The sequence below is a fragment of the Lutjanus erythropterus genome, chromosome 7, assembly GCF_056507025.1.
Source record: "Lutjanus erythropterus isolate fLutEry1 chromosome 7, fLutEry1.hap2, whole genome shotgun sequence".
Taxonomy (NCBI): Eukaryota; Metazoa; Chordata; class Actinopteri; order Lutjaniformes; family Lutjanidae; genus Lutjanus; species Lutjanus erythropterus.
In genome coordinates, this window is record NC_139323.1 from 36,967,077 (window position 1) to 36,979,800 (window position 12,724).

Below are 12,724 nucleotides of genomic sequence, written 5' to 3' on the forward strand. Positions count from 1 at the left end.
GTATCCAAATCTGATCACTTCCATACGTACCACGACTTCAAACAACACACATCCATTGACTACAATATAGAGGTTAGCTTTTTAACATAGCTGTAAGATTGCAGATAGAGAATTCAGTCAGCGAGGGAGCTAATGAAGGTTATTCCACATGTAAGTCCTCGGTGTAAATAGAGAAGCACATACTACACACACCTCCTGTGTCTGGCAGGTCACCAAAGAAAGCAGTCGCCTTTACATCAGAGTTTTCAGGGACTCGATCCATTCTGGGTCCCGGGCCAGTTGAAGAAACAGCGCTTTATAGCAGGCATACTCTTTCTCAAATGATCAGTATTTAGTCCTCAACACGGATAAACAAACTGGGAATCCTGGGTAATAAAAGAGTCCAACAAAGGGAGAAAACATAATGATGGTTGACAAGGATTTAAGCCAAAAAAAAAGCATCCTTCATCCAAATCTCCAAAACAGTCAGAGAGCATGAAAACAGTAACATTAAGAACTTAATGAACATTTGAAGGCAAATATTCTCCTCAATTTGCATGTGTTAAATTCATTTTAAACACATTTTGAATTAACAGATGTCAAATATCATAATAAAATAGTTCCACCAGGGTTTTAAGTAGAGCTCTGTCAGTAACGCAAAGCTGGAAGGATGATATCGGATCATATTAGCGCCCTGTGAAAACATCAAACACCTCAGAGAAACTGCTTCAGCTTCCACTTGCCAATAAGTAAATACATATATTTTGTGTTTGCATATGTTCGTCATGGCCCACGGACTTCAGCGCAGGACTATGAAATACGTTTTACACAAGGAGACAAGATCAGAAGTTTTCTATCATACAGAGGAACAATCCTCACATCAGTCAGCCTGTTAGTGAATTATATGAAGAAGAACTGACTTTTTTGGATTTTAACTATTAGACATAAGACCTGCAGCACGTACAGCTCCTGAAAAAAGGTTGATACTTTCTGAGAGATGTGTGTTGTACCTCACTGTTGATATGAAAATGTCAGTATTACTCATCCAGACAGGAAGCTGCATGATGATTATAAATAAAAGTGTCAGTGCTGTGATGGAAATGTACAGACGTCCTGAGAGGCAAGTGAGAAAAAAACACAAATTCTGGTGATCCAGTCTATTAAGTCTGAAATAAATGGTGTTCTGTTTTTTCTTTTCCTTTTTTTTATGTAATGTGCTGGATTCCCAAGGTGATGGTTAGGGAGGGTGGAGGGTGTACAAAACGCAGGATTTTAACACCACAGTCCAGTGTTCATGTTCAGACTCCTGCATTAAATATTCTATTAATATAATCAATTCATTAAATTCATTTTAAAAATCTTATGTCTCAAGTCAAGTGCTGACCTTTGAATAATGCCATAGTCAGTGCAACTGGATAGTGTAATGCAAGATTGCCTGTTTTATTATTACTCTTCTCTTTGATGAAATATTACTTGCACATCTGTACAGATGTATTTGCACTGTTTGTTCTGTTTCTACTATTATAATTAATCATTGCACTTCTCGTTCTTTATCTGTGCCTTGTTATTGTCCCCCCGACCCCTTGCTTAACTTGCAAATATTTAAATTGTGAGCACGTATTTAGCATTTTGTTAATTCTTAAGGTTTGTTGTTTGATAAATGCTATTTGATCCTCTATATGTCCTGTGCATATGGCAGTACTGACAATAAAGTTGACTTTGACTTTGATTTAGGTGGAAAACAAATGAAATTTGTTGTCAGTGAGCATTTTACTGAAACATTCAGTATCAACGTTATGTTCATTAGTAAAATTAGTTGTAGCCTATGTATATATAATTTCTAGGAGAAAGTATTGTTTGGCCACAAGAGTCTGAAATGCTCCACAACCACGTGTTCTGCATGGAACTAAAAGCGTTTTCTTCCAGGTGAGTTTTAATAGTGGTGCACTTCAGCCTCTTGTGGCCGACATCAGAATTACAACAACACTTAAAAAAATTATCTTAAATATATGAGAGAAGACCATTTAGATCAGACCTTTTTCTCTCTTTTCTCTCAGGCCTTCTGTGCAAATGTCTCACAAATGTAAACAAATCACATAAATCAATTTATAAAAAAGAAAAAAAAAACGTTTAAATTGCTGCAAATCAGTGTTTTGATAAATGTCTTGTAATGACAGCAGATAGAATGTGAGTGAAAATGAATGAATTTTAGATATGAAGCAGTGACATTCAGTAAAGCACATTAAATCACTCATCATCTTGTACATCTGTACAGTTTACACATCATCTTATTAGAAAATATATCTGCAAATCAACCCACAGCTCTATTAGCAGTGTATGGAGATTGTGGGACCAATATGATGTGCAGCACTGCAGTGTTTAAGAACATAGATGCCTCTTCAGTAAATTGAAAACAGATATTGCAGACTAATTGTTATATAGTCTTACAGATTAATCCCTGTTTTTTTCTAGCTTATCAGCAAATGAGTTAATGACCCAAAAATCACCGAACATGTCCTTCACATACATTAGCTGATGACATGTGCAGCTCATTTGAACCAAAATGCAGCAGGTCTGATACACAAAAACACAAAAAGAAGATGAACAAAACTGACTAATAAATAAATAACAATGGCTTTCCTTCAAAGCTGCACGGATTCAGTTTGTGCTTTCACAGAGCTCACAGAGTTACTGTATGAGTGAGTTTGCATGAGGCCTCAAGGTGCTTCATGTATGGAACTGTACATGTGCTAATCATTAAAATACAGTATACAATCCCATTCCATGCAAAACCATGGAAACACACAAGGCTTGATTACATCACACACGATAAATGACTCTCCCACAGTCTTTTTGTTAATCTGTTAGATGAATATTAAAGCGGCTACAAGGAACTTTCATATTGTGTTGATTTTGGAGGCTCCTGTGGTCAAAGCAGTGGCGTTTTGACCATAACCACAAAATATAATGTCAAAAATTGACCCTTTCTAAGTGCCACTCGTTTTGAAACCTCGGTCAACTTTCTCTTTTCTCTGTTTCCTGTACTTAGACATCCCAGGTGCTTGGCTTGTCTACACTGAAAAGAAAACTTAATTTTGACCTGTAAAACAAATATATAGGTTAATCACATCTTAAGTTAGCTAATGTTAGCAAAACTCTAGCTTACTAGCTAGTTAATCTACATCAACTGTTAGCTAGCTAGTAAGCAAGTGCTTTGCCCTGTAGTAAAATGCTAGCTACCTAGCTGATGTACATCAAATGTTAGCTAATTGTTTCATCTGATAGCAAAATCCTAGCATTTTGCTAATGATGGATAAGACGCTAACTTACAGGTCCCCCAGCAACATCTTTCCTTCAAAATTTGTTTGTCTTTTCATCATAAATGAGCCTAACACAGGAAAAGACACAGGAAAGGAAAAGGTTGTGATGCACAGCGGCCCAAAAAGACTTCTTTCCATAGATTTACATTTTGCAAGAAGCAGCTGTAAAGTGGCAAATAAATTTTCTTTCTTTTTTTTTTTTTTTTGAGCATTGCAACCCCTGCGAAACGACTTGTTTCAATATCAGAATTTAAGTCTTGAAATCATTTTATTCCATGCAGGTTAACGGAGGCTAAACCACAAATTAGCTTTTCGGCTGTAGGAAATCTCTGAGCAGCTCTCAAAGGAATAAACGGAAGCCCGCCTCCACCCACTTCTTTTTAGTACATCCATGGTTCTGCCAGGTACCAAACTTGCTCAACTGTTGTTGGCAGACAAAGCAAAAATGGGTGGGACTTCGGAGGCGTCAGTCAAAAGAAAAATCTCCTCCTGCTTCTTTTTAACTGGCTAACATACACTTACTTTTGACTTTTGACAAGAGGAATCCAACCCAGTGGCAGGAAATAAGAATTAATATGTAGAAACAGCCGATCTTCTTGCTCATTTGCTTATGGTGGTCACAGAGGAGTCAGTGTTAAAATGTTTCATGACCAGTTAAAAATTCCTTGCAGCATGTTTATGACAGGGATTTAAATTGTAGCAGCCTTCTGACCTTTTTATTGCTTTATAAATTTAATTTAGTTTTTCATTTTCAGCTATGGAGATGAAACCTGTAATCAGAGTTGCTGTCAAAAGCGGTAACAGAAATTTGCTTTCATTCTCTTTGCACTTTCTAAATTAAACAGACTGTTAATTTGTAACTCCAAACAGCCTATTTTTGACAGTAAACAGGTTTGCCATCAGTTCAGTTTCACTTCAAACACACTGTGAATTGATGCCGCTTTTCTTTTTTTGATTTCTTAATTTCTATTTGCATGAAAAAACATGGGTTTGATATGACATTAATCGTGGATCCAATTTTCGCACAAAGTAAAAGCAAAATCTTCTTCCCCCACAGAATGTTTTATGTTTTGTAAATGACTTGATTGCTCTTAAATGCTTTTTTTTGTGCCTTACAGACTACCTGGCGCTCTGAATCCCTTCTTTAGAGCAGTCTGTGAAATGCTTGTTCGTTTTACTCCCTGATGTGTTTTCCTCTTATCTTGCATGTCCGTCGTCTCTGGCTCTCTTTTGATCTGATTTCAGCTGTTTTCCCAGACATCCCGGTGACATCAGCTCTGATTGGTTGGTTGGTTCAGCGCTAAGGACACTCAACAATGAAGGACAGTGTTGCACCACATACATACAGTACTGTAGGTAGGTACGTTTGAGCTACAGGGAGTCATTAGATCAGTCCGAGCACTGGAGTTCTGTGTAGTGTTTTGCCGTCTTTGCGGATCAATTGGATGTTCTGTGTTTTCTGCGTGTGTTTGGTGAGAAGAGAAGCACAGGTATAAAGGCAGATGAAGGGTGCAGCTGTAGTATGTTGACCAGAGGTGGTGACACACTTTTTTTAGGATTAGATGACAGAATCAGCAGGGATGTCCTCTCCTCTCCTCGCTCACTTCCTCCTCACTATTTATTCAGTAGAGGGGTTTTTGTCCTTGGCTTTCAAATTCTGACCAGGCGTCATTTAGTTCCATGAAAATCATCTTGGCATATTGTTCATAGGGCTGTCCTGTCGCCTGCGAGGGAAGACAGAGTTGCAAAAAGAGTTAGACACACTTTAAGACATGTTGCACTTCTTGTTATATTCAAATAGGTAAAGCAAAGCAGGTGTGTCACCTCTGGCAAAACACCTGGCTATACAAGACCTGCTGTGACAGAGCAGATTGGACGAAGGCCAGACATTAATGCTGCTTCTAAAATTCAAGAGCTACAATATTAAGCCACACAGTATGTGACTTGGTGTTGATTTACTGTATGGCTGCAGCCAAAAGTAAAAAGCAAACTGATAACACACATGCATGATATGAATGCAATTAATGCTCACAAATGTGAGGAACCACTGGGAAAAAAAAGGTAGGTAATTCAGAAATTACAGTCCCACATCTGTGTTTCATGCAGGGCATTTGGAAAGGATAAGCAAAGTCTGTATTTTACTTCAATTTACTGATGTTATCTCCCAAACATCAACTTTTAGTAGCATCTGCTCTTGAGCAGCCTCATTAATAATATAGCTTAGTTATTTTGTCCACTTTCTGCATGTGTTAAACTTAACTACACATCTGCTGCTAAATTAAATCAAGTAACAGATGCTATGTGGCCGTACCTGAATATGACAACCTTGTGTTGCTCTTAACTTTCACTGTCATTATCACTCTGGTTTCTAAACATCGATATAGTCAATCTCACAGCACAGCTGCTGACTGCTGCTCAGCATTTTATGAGAATTTCATACTTGTTCAGTTGTCTGAAAACAGAAGAATGAATACAACCTCAAATCACAGAGATGCATGAGACTAATTATTACAGGACCTCTGTGTTTGGCAAAATATATGGAAGGTAAACTTTTATTATAAATTAGAGATCCCATGTAACACTCGTTCTGTGCACATAGGCCTTAAGTCACTATTATTTACTTTTATCTGTTGTTTTAATGAGTTTTATATTGTATTTCTATTTTATATCTTGCTTTTGTCTTTTATTATGAAGCCACTGGTGACCGATTCAGAGGTAAAGTCAGTAGGATTTGCCTGAGATTTTCTTAAATGCTCCAGAAAGATAGTTGATTTTTTTAGTCTTATTCCCAGGACCTCAAATGCAGATATTTTAGGATGGTAAAGTGTCCTGAGCACAGCAAAATAATGAGGAAATAAGGAAACACAGGCTGAGGTGAAGACCTCTGCAGATGCAACCACCACCACACACTTCTTGGTCTTAGGATCATTAAAAAAAATTCAGTATACATAGCTTTGCCACCAGTTTCTCAATGATATTTTTTTAACAAGAAGAAAATTACATTACACATTGCACAACCGTTCAAAAAACCTGAATTCAATCAACAGCATAAAAGCATTGAGGTTTGGTACAGTCTATACATAGTTTTTAACAGGAAAATATTGCATATTATGCCTTTAGGTCTGTGTGTTCTATATTTCCTCAACATCTGTCTGAATCAACATCTGTATGTTTGTGTTTAAATGTTGCATTTTAACATGTACCGCTTACAGAAAACCTGGTTTATGTCTCTGTCCTTTATATCTATTTACTTTCTGTTCTAAATAAAACTGCTCTTGTTTTGTTAATCAATCAAGTCATATCTGACAGCTGCCTGTGCGTCTGATCTGTTCTCATGATTGAAACCGTGTCATCTTGTAATGATTGATCAGTGGATATTGATCTCGTCCCCCGTGATGGTGTGATAAAAGAGAGGATCGGCAGGGGGGTGAGAGTAGTTTCTCCTTGCATGCATGCTGGTGATGTCTACCTGCCATGATCTCAGAGCCATAACCCGAATCCCCTGACAGTAAGAAGAAAAATAGCTGCTCTGAAGACAGCAACCACAGGTAAATTCATTTTACAGGCTGCTCTTATTATGTTTGCAGTGAGGGACCTGCTGTGCTGCTGTGAGTCATTCTCTGCTCACTGTTTTGTTTTCACAGGTATAAACTACCTTCTGGACTCCTGATGATGGCGCTAATGTTCAGCTAGAGGTTTCTGACTCCCTCTACATCTGCAAAAAATGCTCTAGAGTCTTTACTGTGAAACCAGATATTTCACTGCAATAATGCCTCTGGTCCTACATCTCCTCACGCTGATGTTAGTGGACTCCACCATGACAGCTCCACAAGGCATGAAAACACCAGACGCACCAGTCATTGACATCAATATCTTTCTGACTATGGCGTGGCAAGTAGCCAAGCACATCCTGCCTAACTCCAGCTGTTATGTATGTGGCCTGATGCCCTACACAGCTGGAGAAGGTTTGCCTCTGATGGCCTTACCTGCCTCTGACTGTGACACCTGCCACCTGCTGCATATCCCCTTGTCTCAGTCTTATTCTCACCCTGATTGTGCCAGAGTCTCCAAGATGAGACCACTTAACTGTTCTCGAGGACACACGAACTGCAACAGATGTCTGAAAACCCCAAAACCTGTCCCCATACTGCTCATCCCTCAGCCGTTCCCTTGGTGTCCTGAGAATGTAGGCGAGACACCTGTGGGAGGAGCTGACTGCCTTCGTACCTTCAGATGGAACCAGAAACACCCCGGTACTGTCTTTAAATCTCTGGATTCTGCACCCGAGAACTGTGTGGAAGCAGCAGGAGAGGCGAGGCTAAGTGCTCTAGCTCACCACACTGCGAGCTGCTCCATCTCCTCTCCCGCAGGGATGTACTGGGTGTGCGGAAACCTTGCATACCCGTATCTACCTGTGGATTACAAAGGACGCTGCGGCTTGGCGTACGTCGTCCCCGCTATGAGAGTGTCTCACTCCCTGCCCCAGAAACCTGCTCTTAAACGAGCACGACGCAGAGTTTCAGACATGTTCGGGACTCATCATCAATCTCCTTTCAAGAACGGGGTTATGTCAGCGTTGGATCAAATCTCCAATCTGTCGCATGCAGTCGAAGTCATAGCCAATGAAACTGGTAAAGCTCTGACACTGATATCAAGCGAACTGGCCTCTGTTAGACTCTTAGCTTTACAAAACAGAGCAGCTTTGGATTTTCTTCTTGCAGCCCGAGGAGGAACGTGTGCCGTTATCGGTTCTGAGTGTTGCACCTTTGTGCCTGACTATAATGCTACGATCGGTGAGATCGTAAATCACCTTTATCATACTGCAAACTCTGTCCACCAGGATAATAGTTTTTTATTCGACTCATTTACTAATTTTGGATCACTGGGTTATAACATTGTTCATGTGTTCATTTTTTTCGGTGAACTGTCTCTTTTAGCAGTGTGCTTACTGCGTACTCATATCAAACTTTCCCTCATGATCCCTGTCTGCTTCTGTTTCTGCCCCCGTTTGCTTCGTGCACATTGAAATCATGACGGGAAAAAGGGAATAATTTTCTTCTTCTTGAAGCTTATGACAAACTGCAAAAGACAAGCCAATGAGACGTAGCAGTGGAACGTGGTGTTCCTCACACTGTCTCGTGTGTGCAGTCTACTCAAACAACGAGAAACAGTCTGCTAGTGATGGAGACAGTACATGTGCTGTAAAATGGGTTACAATGTTTTCTGAATTTGCTTGTTTTGTCTGTTTGCACGTTAAAGAGAAATTTGGCACTTTTCATGTGAATCTCCAGTCAGTGTTGGTATGTTTTGTTTTATAATTAGGAGAGGAAGAAAAGAAGAACTAAAAGAATATTTGACAGGAAATATTGTATAGAAACTGTCTGTGGGACCGAAAGCAGTACAAATCAATGTCAAAAAACACAAGGGTTAATTAATAAAAGAGAAGTTGCATGATGCAGGGAGAGAAAATCCTTTTTTCTTCCTGCATGCAAACAGTTAAAGGTCCCCACTTCCAGTCCACCGGTCACTATCTGTCTCACCTTATCTGGGTGGACGACCAGGACTGCTTTGCGGTAGACCTTCTTGACCTGTTCTGGAGTAACCAGGTCAGCCATGCCCACCGGTTTCCAGCGCGTCTCCCCCTCCCACAGCACGGTATGCATGGTGGACAGCAGAGCGCGGATATTGCGCTCCTTCCCCTCGATCCAGTCCAGAATCTGGGTCACAAACAGGAGAGGGAGAGAAGGGGAGTCATTAGCCAGTGACGACCAGATTTGGAACAATAATTAGCAGAAATGCTTTAGTGATTTTGGCTCTGCTGAAGAAATGTTTTTTAAAGGAGTAATTAGAGCAACTCGAGTTTGGTCATGGGAGACCTACATTGGGTGCTTCATTGATTCTGAAATAAACCAAAAGGCTTTAACAGCCAAAGGTTTTTGAGTACACTATCCTACTTTTGGGAATCAGTGAATCACTTCTTTTGTGCTACACGTGAATAAACAGATGACTAAAACCTAATGAGCTGATGTCAAACTGTAATTCTACTCAGATGTGGTGATGCAACACTCATGGGACTTTGTGGTGTTTCTCACAGAACTTCAACAGCAAACTACCCCTTATTTTCATTAGTACACAATGTTACTCAATATCCTATCAGAAGAAAATAGCCCCTGCCTTTATTTTCTCAGGGTCCATCTCTTTGGCCATCTCCTCCTTCCTCATTTCTGCTATAGTCCGGGGTCCTTTCTTTTCTTTGGTCCCTGCAAAGCCCTGACCAGACAGCAGGTCGTCAAAGTTGGCATCCGAGGCCTTGGGCTTTGTACCTGGCAGAGAAGACGCAAACACAAGAGAGAAAACACACTTTTTGTCAGTTTCTCAGCCACTTATTGTCCTTCACTATTAAATGTGATGTACTGTTAACAGTTGACTGAGTGACAGATCATCAAAATGTTCATCTATCACACATTGAGTCATCAAATATCACAACTACGTCACTGCTCCTGCTCTTAAACATATCTATTATTTGTTACTTTATTTAATGCAAAAGATATAATACACAAATGAATGGAGCAAATTTGAATGTAGATTTTTAAATTCAGGTTAAAACACCCGAGTACTTAACAGAACCTCTGTTGACTTTCTCCTTCCCCATTTCCTAACTATGTGTTAATGTCTATGTTAAAGAGAAATTCAAATTTTGAAGTTAGGTTATTGAGTAACCTGTAAAAATGTCATATAGTCACATCTTAAGTTAGCTAACATTAGCAGTGACTTTGCATGTGTAAATACAAGAAATGCTTGCTCAACTGTACAGAGAAAAAGGGGGTGGGGCTTAGGACGTGCCAATTAATTTAAACTGATTTAGGATAAAAACAAAACATAAACAGACTGTCTGCATGTGTGTAAATACTGTGCATGATTATATATATGCATGTGTGTGCATCAATGTAGTATGTTTACAGTTTGTAGGTAAATATTCATTTTTTTTTATCTTTATCAAGTTAAATGTCAAATAAATGAATATTAGGGCTTTTTAGACTAATAAATTATGAATGTGAATAAGATAAACATACATTGCATCGCAGCCAATTAGACGCATGATGTTGCTTTGTTTGCAGGATTACTTTAGAGTTAAGTGTCGAAATGCTGTTGTGAAGAATTATAGTTGTTTATGAAACATATGTCGTACCCACAAGAATTAAATTCACATTAAATTCACTTCCTGAACATTGGTATCAAAACAGACAACATGAAATCTAATTCCACATTTCCTGCTCACCAATGCCAGCCTGTGCTTTGCCCCCTGCACTGGGCGAGCCCCCTCCCATTGCAGAGAAGCTGACGTTGTAGTTGGGTCGGTTCTGGGGCGATGTGTGAGGCATGGCGGTGTGGCTGGGGCTGGGCTTTGGCTGCTGGGCGGGACCCGGTCCTTGGGGCTGCCACCCTCCACCGGTTCCTGCACCTGGCTGCCACGAGGGGAAGCCGTGCTGGGGGGATGGAGGAGGCCGCGACGGGGAGCCCATGGGAGGGAATGACGGGGTAGTTCCAGTGGGAGTGGTGGGTTTGCTGGAGAAGCCAGAACCTGCAGGGGGAAAGCGTGAGAGAGATTACGACATTGTGGTGAAACTAGCAAAGACACGGTTTATGTACTTGAGAAAATTTTCCGTGACTGACCTCCAAGGTTGCCTATGTCAGCGAACGGGTCCAAGGTGTTTGGCTTGGTTTGGTGTGTCGGGGTGCTGTGGACAGAGCCTGTGGGACTGGTGGTGGCTGACCGACTGCCCATACCAAAGCCTGCTCCTGGACAAATCAACAAACAAAAGGAGAAAACACTTGCATTTAGTTCTTTTTATGTTTAGCATTCAGTTCCAAAAGCTTTCACTGATGTCAATACAAGCTTTAGTTTCCTACTAGGGGTGTCACGATATATCTGCTTAGAAAATGAAACATTGAATTCACATTAATTATGCAAACATAATAATACATTTTCTGTAGATATGAGGATAATAGTGACAATAGCATGAATTCTTTTGGCTGAAATTGTTTAGAGTAAAAACTATACTGAGATAGTAAATTAAGTAAATTTAATCTTTCCTTTTTACATTTAAAATAGATTAAAAGTTTATTGCATAATAATTTAAAGTAATAAGTAATCATTTAAAAATGTATCGTTTTTGGTGCACCCCAGCATCAGTGTTTGTGTTTATGTAAGTTTGTGCGTGTTTGTTACTGATTTCTACCTGTGCTTGTGGTAGCAGGTCTGTTCCAGTCCCATCCTCCCATGGCGTTTTGCTGCTGAATGTTGACGGTTGGGGTGGTGGGTGGGACGGGGGAACCCCGGCCTATTCAAGCAGATAAAGGTTTGTCACAGACTGAGCACACAGTGAATGGGAACTGCGCAGCAGGAACCCACACAGACAGAGAAAATAATAGCAGGTCTCATGAGAGGCGTTTGAGAGGCTGGTGGATGTCTACATGGATCTACTTGTTAGTTTTCAAACTAAAGTCACTGTTGATATTTCCCTCCTTATAAGGCACGCAAAATGTGTCACACCATACTGCACAGCTTCAGAAATAAACATTAAATGTTACTGTCAATTTTAACATGATGCACTGATTAAAAGGCATACTGATAATTATTGTTTTGTGCTTCATCATTGCACACACTGTTCTTTAAAGGTGTAAAGTTGACATCTAAAGTAGCAGGACTGCCCTGTCATGTTTGAAGCTCAAGGATTGGTTTTGGGAATATATCAGGCTGAAAATCTTGCTAGCTGATGCAGAATAATTCGTGCTGGAGGTGAAATATCAAGCCTGTGCAATCTCTGTGCACTACTAATCAGAGAGGCTGCACATGCTCATCATAAATCATGCAAGTCCATTCACTGCAAAACATACAGCCATAAAAAGAACATATCTAGCACAGCCAGTGTGTGAGTAAGCAGAAAGTAGAACAAAGCTAAAATAAAGGAGAAAGATATTATAACCATGGTGCAGTTAATGAATCTTGGGAAAAGAAATTAAAAAAATGTTTTGATGCACACAGATGATCATGTTTATGTGTTAAGGCATGGCAGCAGACATGCAGATAATGTACCATATAACATGCCTTACCCTGATGTATACTCCTTAAATAGTTTCATTGCATCCAAATAGCTATGAGAGTGTGCAGCAGGGCAGCAGAAGCATGCCTTACCCAAGCTTGTAGGCTGCAGGGTGGGTGATGGAGAGCGAGCGGCATGCAGGAAGGGGTCTGGCTGCCCCACGTTACCTGGTCCAAGGAATGAACCCATCATGTCCTGAGGTTTCGGCATGGGACCCGTCCCAAAGGGATCAAACGCTGAGAGAAACAAACATATCCACCAGTGTTATCGTCTGTCACTTTTGCATTATTGACTGAGTAGTATCACTGGGTTTCTTTGTAT

At 40.2% G+C, this 12,724-nt stretch overlaps 2 protein-coding genes across 4 annotated transcripts in view; one reads left to right on the forward strand and one right to left on the reverse strand.

Moving 5' to 3' along the window:
- Nucleotides 1-4,319: 4,319 nt before the first annotated feature.
- Nucleotides 4,320-12,724, reverse strand: part of dnajc6 (DnaJ (Hsp40) homolog, subfamily C, member 6) — a 53,479-nt gene continuing 45,074 nt past the window's right edge. For 2 of the 3 annotated variants that reach the window (XM_084723661.1, XM_084723659.1), the window contains 7 exons: nt 12,496-12,639; nt 11,540-11,641; nt 10,974-11,099; nt 10,579-10,881; nt 9,474-9,622; nt 8,840-9,016; nt 4,320-5,023 (listed from right to left, as the gene is read on the reverse strand). In XM_084723661.1, the coding sequence (XP_084579787.1) occupies nt 4,922-5,023; nt 8,840-9,016; nt 9,474-9,622; nt 10,579-10,881; nt 10,974-11,099; nt 11,540-11,641; nt 12,496-12,639 (1,103 nt within the window). In that variant the 3' untranslated portion in view covers nt 4,320-4,921. The remainder of the gene's footprint in view (nt 5,024-8,839; nt 9,017-9,473; nt 9,623-10,578; nt 10,882-10,973; nt 11,100-11,539; nt 11,642-12,495; nt 12,640-12,724) is intronic. The other variant, XM_084723660.1, reaches the window with a different exon arrangement.
- Nucleotides 6,704-8,325, forward strand: LOC146324353 (endogenous retrovirus group 3 member 1 Env polyprotein-like). Its single transcript, XM_084722946.1, has 2 exons — nt 6,704-6,847; nt 6,944-8,325. The coding sequence occupies exon 2, from the start codon at nt 7,069-7,071 to the stop codon at nt 8,323-8,325; it is 1,257 nt and encodes a 418-aa protein (XP_084579072.1). The 5' UTR covers nt 6,704-6,847; nt 6,944-7,068.